The sequence below is a fragment of the Hibiscus syriacus genome, unplaced genomic scaffold (assembly GCF_006381635.1).
Source record: "Hibiscus syriacus cultivar Baekdansim isolate YM2019G1 unplaced genomic scaffold, ASM638163v2 tig00111550_pilon, whole genome shotgun sequence".
Lineage (NCBI taxonomy): Eukaryota > Viridiplantae > Streptophyta > Magnoliopsida > Malvales > Malvaceae > Hibiscus > Hibiscus syriacus.
Genome location: NW_024063118.1, coordinates 71,547 through 83,709, shown reverse-complemented (window position 1 = coordinate 83,709; position 12,163 = coordinate 71,547). Strand labels below are relative to the sequence as shown.

At 31.4% G+C, this 12,163-nt stretch overlaps 1 protein-coding gene across 1 annotated transcript; it reads left to right on the top strand.

The window, feature by feature from the left end:
* The first annotated feature begins 392 nt into the window (after nucleotides 1-392).
* LOC120164883 (E3 SUMO-protein ligase MMS21-like) lies at nucleotides 393-12,158 on the top strand. The gene is made up of 6 exons (XM_039174522.1): nucleotides 393-470; nucleotides 10,236-10,346; nucleotides 10,471-10,581; nucleotides 11,084-11,223; nucleotides 11,601-11,686; nucleotides 11,764-12,158. The coding sequence occupies exons 1-6, from the start codon at nucleotides 393-395 to the stop codon at nucleotides 11,892-11,894; spliced, it is 657 nt and encodes a 218-aa protein (XP_039030453.1). The 3' UTR covers nucleotides 11,895-12,158.
* The last annotated feature ends 5 nt before the right edge of the window (nucleotides 12,159-12,163 follow it).

Here is a 12,163-nt window from a genome sequence, read left to right as displayed (position 1 = left end):
AAAAGAGTTACATGTGAATTTGAACAAATAATGTTGCATGAGAGCTAGGAGGTGGCCAATGCAACAAATTAGGGGTAGTGTTGAACATAAATACAGTAGATTGTATGATCATGTCAATGCATTGAGAACTGTTGATCCAGAGGATAGTTTTGATTTAGTGGTTGTTAAACTCATTCTTGCTGAGAATTCCAAATTTAGGAGGCTATGTGGTTTTTTAGTGATTTGAAGTACTGTTTTAAGAAGTATTGTTGGGATGTTCTAGGATTAGATGAATGTTATTTGAAAGGTGATTTTCAAGGTGAACTTTTTTCTGCTATGGGAAGAGACAACAATAATCAGATACTTCATATTGATTGGGTTGTGATTGAGGTAGAAAATAGAGAGACTTGGGCATGGTTTCTAAAAACCTTCAGACTGATTTGAATCTAGGAGATGGTGAGAATGTGACATTGCTTAATGACATGAAGAAGGTAAAGTTTATCTTTTAATTTTAATTGTTTTCCAATTTGGTGCCCAATATTTGTCTCAATTCCAGTTTGGTGCTTAACATTTGTGTTGGGTTTATTTTAGTGCTTAACTTTTAATTATTTTTTCAATTTGGTGTCCAATCTTTAATACTTGTTTCCATATTAGGTGTTCAGCTTTTATAATATTTATACTTATTACTTCTACTTGTGGAGCACATATTTTGTGCTAGGCATATTTATGCCAACCGGAAAAAAAGTAACAAAGGAGGTGTTCTCCAGTTGCTGTTTTGGGCTTGTTGCAAAACTACAAAGAAGTCATTTTTTAACACAATGTTTACATGATTGGTAAGCTCAAAAAAGTTTCATATGATGATCTGATGGTTAGGCATCCTAGGTATCGGTTTAAAACATTTTTTAGTACTATATAAAAGTGTAATGATGTAGACAATAATTTTTAGAGTCTTTTAATTTTGCCATATTAGGGGCTAGATTAAGTTAATATTTATATGTTAGAGGATATTAGGCACTATGTGATGCACAGAGTTGTTGATTATAAGAATAAATTACTTAGGTGGAATGGTGACTTATGTCCTAAGATTGCAAGAAAATTAGAAGAACATAAGAAATTGAGTTATGGTTGCCATGTCATCTGGAATGGGGTTGCAAGATATGAAGTTTTACAAAAAGATGACACATTTGTAGTTGACTCTAAGGGCTGAAAATATACTTGTAGAGTGTGGGATTTCATGGGAATATCATACCCTCATGTTGTGTGTGTAATATCGTATAGGGAGTAACAGTTGGAATCATTTGTATTTAGTCTGTATAAAATTAAGATTTATCAAGCATTGTACAAATGTTGTTATTTATAGTTTTCCAAGTGAAAAATATTGGAAAGACACAAATGCCCAAGATTAATCCACCTTTTAAAAGAAAATTGAAAGACCAAAGCATAAAAGGAAAAGAGAAAAATGTGAGATGAAAAGCAAAAACACCATCAATAGTAGTGGAAATAAGATGAGAAATGTTGGAATGAAAATGAATTGTAGAGTTTGTCAACAGACTGTATACAATTTAAGAACTTGTCCATAAAAAACCTAATAAAATGTAAGTTTAATTTGGTTTTTCACTCTTTTGCTTTAATTTAATAATTTGAATATATATATTCTAATTAATGATTTTTAAGGCAAACCAAGTCCCATAAACAACAACTTCAATAGGGACTGCTTCAACACCACCTCTTTGTACACCACAACCACTACAACTTATTCTTTCACACCAGAACCCTCTATACCCCTACTTTTATAGTAGCAGCTTCAACACCCCCTACTTCAGCACCATAAGCACCACCACTGTCAACAATAAATGTTTCATAAATGAGGTTTATGCCTACTCAAACTGTTCAATCACCTATAACCTCTACACCTAGAAAGAAGAATGTGACAACAAATAGAAAATCCCTTCCCCCTAGACATCATGTTAAACCACATGGGCCAAGAGCAGAACAATCATGCAAAGGTTTAACAAGTACACAAATGAAGCAACATGACTATAAATTTTAAATGTAAGTAATTCTAATTCTAAACAACTTTAATTCTAAATAGCTTCTCATATTTGCTTTCTTTTTAACCTAGAAATACCAAGTCAAGTGCTCACTTCTCGACCTAACACAAGTTCACCTATTGCAGTCAAGATGCAAAGTTCAAGTGTTACACAACCACTACCAGCTTCAGTATCTTCTCAGTCACCTTTAATGGAAACTTCCAACATTGATCCTAAGCATTTAGAGACCTTAGAATAAAATTTATATTTTTTGTGTTTTGTGTTGCATTGTCTTTAGTTACATGAAATTGGTTATTTGACTTTGTTTACTCATGTGAACTATTTGGGCAGTTGACATTTCATTTTATTTAGATATATGTAACTACTTTGTAATCCAACTATTATGGCTAGTTAACTTCAATATATGAAACTTTTTCTTTTGCTCATATTACTTTCCAACTATTTACATACCCATGCTAACATTCAATTATGTATCAATGCAATAGAAACATATGCTAACATTCTATTTCCATACACAAAACATAATATTTCCACATCAACATATTAATACTTTTATTATCTTTTAACATGACAATTGTCATACCAACATTACAACAACTACAATTTCCTTCAACTACACCACTATCTAAATATCAAATTGCACATAACAACTACAATTTCCTTCAACTACACAAACATCCCAATTGTCAACACATTCATCATTCATCTAAATACCAAATTTCACCATGAAGAAGTAAAGAATACTATCTTATAGTAATAAAGCATTTGTCATCCTCTTTGTACATTTTACAATTTATTTAAATTGTTGGTTTTCATTTTTCAAATTCCTATTTTCGATCATTAACATTTCAAATTAAAATTTCAAGTATTCATCAATACATCCATTGTATGGTTCATTATCTACCCTGTAACACCCCCAACCCGTATCCAACCCGGATCCGAGTCCGAAGTATCACATTGACTTTTCAAAAACCTTTACTTGTATAAAATAGTGAGTAATTTAAAATTTATTATTACATATAATTTATTCAAAACCTTTATCGAACTATTTAGAGCTTATACAATATATTATTTTGAATACATGCCAACTAGAACTTTATGTATTAAAATACATATTATTCACCTTTCTTCTGATCTGACATTTGGTAAGGAGAACTGACATGTCTTGCTCCACAATGCTATTTACTCTTCTCACTTCGGTAACCTATGTGTGAAACAATCACACGCTAAGTCGATGACTTAGTGAGACAATAAATATAAAATATAAACTATAGCTTGTAATCATGCATGAACAATTACTACTATCACTCATACCCTTATTCATGTAACAAATCCCTATAACACATATGCAATATATATCATTACATGTAAAAACATATACACACACATATTCATCACTCATCATTTCCATCATTAGCCTTATTTCATTATCAATATTATTATCGTTTATATCACTTAATACATATCCTCTTATACCTAGCATTTTAACCAACATTTGTCTCATTTAATCATACAATCCACATATCATCATATAAATCATATAATACCATTCATAGCACAAAAGCATACAAATCACATGTAATATATTTGTTGTTATATCTTTGTCTAGCCTATGTATATTTTTGAGAACTGTAGATATGTGAGTCTATGGATGTTGTGCACTATGCTGTCACCACAGCTTGTATGGGGTCCCACTAGGGGCTATGAGATTTGTCCCGAATGACCTATGTACTGTATTTGTCTCGAAAGACCACTCCTTAAGAACCATATACATATTCCAGTGGATCAAATCTGTCTCAAAAGACCCTGTAAATGTTCCAAAGGATACATATATGTCCCGAAGGACCACGTAGACCCTCAACTCTTGGCATGCCAACTATACCTCTAGCTCTCTTTACACATAACATGGGCATTAACAATATATCAGTCACATATTCATATAATCACATATTTCACTTTCACCTGTCTCTTATCTCTTGTGACCATATAATCATATCACTTTGTATCATATTTCACATATTCATATCACATAGTTCATATCACTTGCATGTTTTCACATAAACACATATATATCATATCTTATTCTTATATAATCCTGCATATCATCTATGTACATTCACTTAATCTCTTATATTCATATATCATATATGCATTTTATTCATTATATAAACATATATTCATACAAGTCATATCATACCTTCAACAACATATAGTTCATAACAAACACATGTTCATGTTCATGAATTTATGCATAACACTATAGGAAATAGACTTGTCGCAAGTCTTATTTCCATTTTATATCATATACGATCTAATATGCACTCACCTGAGCCTCATTAAGTTCCAATCCATTTTTATAATTTCCTCTCTTGCGATCGAATCGTAACTTGATAATCGTTACGGGACTTGTTCGTGTTCGATATCTATATAATCATACATTGATACATATTAGTATCCAATTGATATACACTAATCTATCATTTCTTAGACCAAAAGAAATATATATTTTTATTTCCCTTGAAGTGTATCGATGCATTCTACAGTGTATCGATGCATCCCTTAATATGTGCATCGATGCACTCCTTATGCATCGATACACTTCCTGTGTATCGATACACTCTGAACAATTTCTGGAAATTTACCCTTGATGCATCGGTGCACCTTGAATGTGCATCGATGCACATAGCCCATAATTCATTTTTAAGCCCGAAAATCTACTCAAATCAACTCAAATGTTTCATCTTTCAACCCCTTTCATGTTCTCAACTCATATGCACATGCTTAAACCAATTTATATCCATATAAATCATCTTTAACTTAAAAATTATATTCCTCATATGTAACTCAAGAATTAAACCAACTTTGCAATATGTTTTAATTCCAATTCTATGGCTTCTAACTTCTTAATTAGACCATTGACAAGTCAAATTTAACTTCCAACTCTAGTTATGAACTCTATTTCAAGATTTCACCCAAGAACCTAAAATCTTTAATCCCTCCTAACTCCATCATACTTTGATTTTAAGATAACTTAAGCTTTCCTTAAGCTTAGTTATCGTCTAATAATCATAAACCAACTTTTATTTCAACAAATAATCAACTAACCACAAAACTCACCTTTGTCATGGTGACTCACGACTGAAGAAGAAGAAGATAACTCTGGAAGTTTATTTTGCCTTCTTTTCTCTTCCACGTGGGCTTCCTTATCTAATAAAGGAAAATAAAAATCTTCCATGTTAAATGACTATTTTACCCTTTACTTCATTCAATAATTACTAAATAACCTTCATCATATTTCCAATAAATCATTAAACTATTCAATTATCCCACTTTAATCACCAATTCCTGAAATTTTACAATTTGGTCACTAATCCGATATTGAGGATGTTATATACCCACAGGAAAAAATTACACCGATTATGCAGCATAAAAAAATAAAATTATTAGGCTAATAAGTCAACAAACACTAAACTTTTTTTTTCTGAATCAAAACTTACCTCTTTTGTTTGACAACACCCATAAAATTTTTCCCTTTATTCTATGGCTTATTAGAAATCCAATTGGGAGCTTTCATTCCACAATAACATTCCATGATCCTTGAACAATAACGAGACCTTGAACTTTCACTTGACATCCTTCACTCCATGCATGCAGATTTCAAGAATTGATTTAGGGTTATCGACTTCAATTTCAAAAAAGGGTAGAAAAGGAATGAGAAAAGAGTGACGGGGAAGAGGGAAAAAATTACTTGGGGTCAAAGGTAAATAAGTTTTTTAATCTTTTTTAATGTTTCAATTTCAATTAATTAGTTATTATTTTAATTAGAAATTTCATTTTTTAATATTATACCCATGCCAGGTGGCATTTAACAGCCGAATTTAACGGTTTGTCACGGTCCGACCTAAATTGAGTTACGAAATAAAACGTTAGATACTAAACTGAAACGAAAAAACATTAAGCACCAAACTAAAAAAACGAACGCATGTTGAGCACCTTTTTTACCTTTAAGCTAATAAGATATAAATACAATATTTCATGTATATAATTTTTAAAAAAAGTTATATGAAAATATATTATAAAAATATATATATAAAAGTATATATATGTAGCACGAGCAGAGTGATCTATGTGGTAAAGAAATAATTATCTTTCCTTAAGATTCGGGTTCAAATACCGAGAACGTCAAGGGTGTAAGCGTTCAATATTAAAAATTTAAGAGATATCTTAAAATAAATAATATCTTATATTTATCTCAAATTAATAAAAATATAAAAGTATATAAAAATGTAAAAATTTCTACAATCTTCATCTTGATTCGCCATATCTACACTGAAAGCACCCGTAATCATAAATTACTGAAAGTAGACAATCCTAAAATAAAATAAAATAACAGGGAATAAACAGAAATTAGGAAAAAGGGTGAGAGTAGTTGGTGAACCAGACTTGTTGAAATTACAGCTAGAAGACACTCTCATATTTGGGCAGGCTCCTTTCTTTTTTTTACTTCAAAATCAATGTTTCACACGTCGGAATATCCGAATCATAATATTTGTAATGATAAAATATAAATCTGATAACTGAGATTTATTCTTTACTATTATACTTACTGTTGCTTTAATTTTTTTACTAAATTCAATATATTACTTTTTTTGGTCAATCAATTATTAGACGTTAAAATAAGTTATTATTTAGATGTAAAACGGCGTTATTTTGATAAATAATTTGTTTTTTAAAATAGTATCATTTTTAACGTTATTAATTATTTAACTGTTGAGCGACTAAAATAGAAAAGGGAATAATGTTCATTAATAAAAAATCAAATGTATTCAGTTAAGTGAGAAAAATTAATAACTTTTAAAGTTCAGTTAACTAAATAAGAGAGATAATAGAGTTTTGTGATTAAATTCGTGATTTACCCTAATAATATTAAGATACTATTATTGAATGGTTAATTTGATTTATGTAATGTTAAAACAGAATTGTGTTGGGAAATCCTGAGGAAATAACGGTAATAAGCTTGGTTTTTGAACTGCTTAAGTTTTTAATTGAGGAATTTCAACGCGTGAAATGATTAGATTAGCATGCATGCATCAATTCAAGCAATCCCATCCATCCATCACCAGCTCATGCTCGGATTTTTAGAAGCCAAACAGGCTTTACATCAAATCATCTCTTCAACCTGCAATTTCAGCATGCTTAAGTCTTCCTCCTCCTTCTTCTTCTTCTTCTACTTTCCCCAGCCGGTCATTGGCAAAAACAAAACAAAAAACAAAGCTCGATAATCGACAAATTAGAAAGTGGGGTGGCGCGTGACGACAAAGTAAAGTAAGCCGCGCCGCCCTCCACCTCTTGCGCCTTGTAGTGCGGGTCAGGCCTCTACCCCTTCCGTATTGGCCCACCGCAATTCTCTTTCGCTAAAATGCGCCGCCTCTGTGCACTTCGCCTATAGGCCGATTGCGTATACTTTATTCAAATTTTGTCGCAGCGCGGCAGTACCAATAATGGGACCCCGTACATCTTTGATCCTTTGACACGTCAACATCCACGGTAGGATCAGGTTACGTGGCAAGATCTTACGATCTGGATTTTGTTTTTGTAGCTTCAACAACTCAATCCTGTAATGCAGTTTTTTGTAAACGGTTCAATTATTTTGATACGAGAATCAATAAGATTCTATTTTTCCCCCCAACAAAATATTAACATGTGGGACGTTTGGGCAAAATTTTCTAAATTTTGTTATGAGTTTGATTTTTTATTTTTTTTGAAACAATTATATTTTTTAAATTATTTAATTGAATAGGATAAATATTATGGTGAAAATCAAAGTCGCATTGCACTCCGTACGTCTCTTGAAAATTCGGTACGCATAATAATCTTTACATCCCTCCAATTTAAGTTTGAAAATCGTGTGATGTTCCATGCGTTTCTCATAATTACTATAGTAAATATTCTATTTAAATAAATAATTATAGAACCGTATTATTTTATAATTTTTTTCATTCACATTATTAATAAAATTTAACTATCATATGTGATTGATAATTGTTGTGCTGTGTAGACATTGATTGATATTCCCAAAATAATTCAATTCCAATATTGTGTATGAAATTTGATTAAATAAAGTTCCATTCTTGTTTACCTTTCGGAGTCGTAATATAAAGGATCATTCAATCATCTTTACTCATGTCCCTTCCTTTCTATACCTTTAGAGGGTGTTTGGTTCAAGGATTGTGGGATTCCCATAAGATGGGAAATCCCACATTCTCATATTTGGTTGGTCGGGAATCTCATTCCCGGTAATATTTTATTACCAATAGTATATTTTTTAGGGTATATTACCGGGAATGTCATTACCTCTATTCCCTTAGGTATTGTAACATTACCGACGTTTTAGACTAAAATACTCTTAAATTTTTATTTTTTGTCAAAAATATCATTCTTCTGTCATTGAATAATAAAAATTCTACGAAGGTTAAATTACAAATTTATCCTTAAATTATTTTAGATTTACAAAAAAAAGTGTATAATTAAAATTTTATATGAAGTTCAGGAGTTAAATTTTTTTTACCCTTTCATTAAACATTTTTTATATTTTTAATTTTTGTAAAAAAATATATATAAATATTATGAATTTAATTTTTTAAAGAAAATATATAAATATTTTACAATTTGTAATATTATACAAATATATAATAAGGACAATTTGATCAAATATACATTCCAATAATCTTTTATTCCTTTAACCAAACACGATAATCTTACATTTATACTAAACCAACCAAACACAAAATACATCATTCCCAATAATCCTATTCCCTGGTAATCTTTTATTCCCACTGGTAATCTTACATTCCGTGAACCAAACGCACCCTTAGTCATTACCCGATCACCGATGCTGAGATTTATGAACAATTATGTGTGTTTGATAGTTGAAAACTATTTTTTTTTTCGTGTTTGATAGTTGTAATTATTTTTTCTTAATGTAATTCATTTTTTTTAGTAACTTTGTATTTTTTTGTAAAATATTTTATCATCTTATTTTTCATAAGATATTTTCTTAATGTTTTGCTTCAAAGTATAAACACTCAAAATAATATTATTTTATCTATTTAATGTTAATATTGTATTTTATTATTATTTTAATGAAAATATTAATTATTTAATATATATATACATATATTTAATATGATTTTAATAATATTATAATTTAAAATTTCATTAAATTAAAAATATAATGTCATATATTGTAATAATATAACTGAATTATATTAATATAATATTAAAAAATAATATTATTAAAATAATATTAAGAAATTTTAAATTAGCTGATCATATTCCCATATGTAATGGGATAAAGGGGAGGTAGGATAGTAGACTGCCCCTAACGTCAGGTTGAGAGCAACTTCCGTGGGAGACCTCCGTCAATCATAATTATGAATTGCCCACCGTTGGACTCGATCCCATGACCACAAGATGAAGAGCCTTGCGCTCTTATCAACTGAGCTGGACGGACAATTCTAAAATTATATTAAGACGTCTTAATATATACTTAGTAATTGTGGAAGGTGGGCCTGAAAGTACATGAACTTGGGCTAAAAATTAAAGCCCTGCAAGAAGGGAAAATATTAAACGCAGCGTTTTGCTAATTGTATTATCTTCTGTTTCTGTGTTTTTTGGGTGCTTGATTAACCTAATTTGACGTGTTAAAAGACGTGGGGAAACGTGGGGCTCAAATGAGTTTAATTTGTCTCCAATACCCATAATTAATAACCATTGCACTTGTAATGTAAGAAGAAAGTATTGAATATTTGAAAAAAAAAAAAGGAATTGAACTCTGCTCTAGTGAAGCCTATGGAATGCTATAGATGATTAAAATTATGAGTATTATTCTCTCAAGTATCATCTTTTGATTGAGTAATAAGGATGATTGATGTGGGTACAAAGGGAAACAACAGTAATCAAAAGAAATAAGACTGAACAAACGAGTTGGAAAGAAGATGGAACTCAAGAAAAACTCAGGGTTAAGGCAAAACTCCAGTTTCGTTGTAGTATTGTAAGGGTTTCCGTGGTTTGGGACCAAGTGCTTTGTTTGACTTTTAGCTATCAGACTGGTTTGTTTGTTTTAATGTCAGTTGTTTCTAAAGATTCTAGGTAATCAGAATTCAAGTATTTTTTTAAGTATGACATTGGCAATTCATTTTGTAGGTGAAGCAGCTAGAAAATGCTGTTGTTGAGCTGGTAGAAACTCATGAAAACTGTCTACATCGTTCATCAGCTATTCAGTCTGTTGGAGAAGGATACCGACCAGGGCCTGAGGTGCATGGTTAATAATATTTTTAATCACAACTTTTTTGGTTTAGTACTGTTATATATATATATATATATATATCTGCAATTCTGAATTAATGTCATCCGTTGCTTTGAATGTTTTAAATTACAGTTAACTGATTTTAAGAAGTTGCTTGACACGGAGTTTGAAAGGGTCAAATCTAGTTCATCATCATGTCCGCAGAATCATCCACTGATGCATCAGTTTCATCAAGCTGTCTGGGTATTTTTTTGAAGTCATCAAGCCCCTTCTAAAAGTATTTAGTGTCAAGCAAAATAGAGGTAACTAGAGTAGAATATAGACCATTTCGTGAAGGAGGTGCTAACACCATGTCAAGAACCACTGATCTAAAGCTGGTGTTAGTAGATGTGATTTTGATAATATGTTATATTCTTTAATGGAAGCAGCAGTTAATGGACAATGTGGATGTGGTTTGCAATTGATGAGAACTCTGTTGGTCACTAAATTCATGAAACCACACTGCTCACAGCTGATATACTTGTGAATTGATAAAAATATACTTATTTTGTCTCTCTCATGACTCATATGCTGAAGTTACTGAAACCTGGATGCCAATAGATTTTATGTGCCGCTCTATATATCAATGACTATCTTAAAGCTTTTTTAGTTTTATTGGTAATATGATATTATATGTATGTAATTATTATATATCTTCATTCAATTGGGGCTTCTTACATATCCAGTGTTGTTCAATCTTCCACAGAACGTTCATCATGCTGGACAGACAATGCCAGGTGAAGAGCAGGAGGATATAGTCATGACCGGTACGGGGAGCAATATTAAGAATCTTAAATGTCCGATTACTGGAAAGAATATTACTGATCTAACAGAACCTGTTTGTAGGTATTGTGAAGTTGATTTGAAAACAGATGTTTCCGGTAAAAATCATATTTTCTTTATGTTTTGAGAGATGCATTTTCTCTTTCTCTTAGTGGAAAATTTTATTTATTTTGTTGTCATTCAAACTTTCCAGAAAAGCTATATGCATGGCCCTTGATTGATATTAATCTTAGTTATAAGTTTCAATTGTGAATGTGAATGGTAAGGAAGGATGGTAGTTCCAAAGACTTTCACTGTAAATAGTAGGCTCTGTTGGTTCGGCCTTTTAGGGTTGCCCATATGATTGAATTGTTCAGAAACTTGAGCATGCAACGCGATGCATATTTCTGTCCATTCTTTTGTTTCAACCTATATTGAATTTGTTTATTCCTGTGATGCAGCTTGGACTGCAAGCACATTTACGACAAGAATGCTATCCTGAACTTTATAAAATCCAATCATGGCAATGTCAAATGCCCTGAATCAGGTATACAATACTGCTGATATCAGAGGTCTTGATTCTTCTCTACAGCACTCATTCCTGGCCGTTTCTTCTTCTATCAGCTTGCCCTAAGATGCTGCAGGCAAAAAGAGTCGTCTGCGATCCATTGTTACTCTTTGAGATAGACGAGCTACACACATCGAGTATACAGACTGCTAGGACCGATGTGATAGAAGATTTCACGGAAACCTAACCTCAAGAAGAAGAGAGTCCATGATGGAAGCAGTTGTGCATTTCTCATTTTGCCTAGCTCGATTTTGAATCACCGTGGCCTTTCGCCCTTTCTTAGCTGATTAGAGTCCCTGGTTTATGTAGCCTTAATGCATATAATTAGAAGTGTAAGCATGCAACTATGGAAACAAGTGAGAAACATACATGAAGGAATTTTTGTATATTGGGCGTGGTTTAAGGTGTTGATTTGAATCTATATTTGTTTTCCTGGAGTGCTTGAACATCATTTAT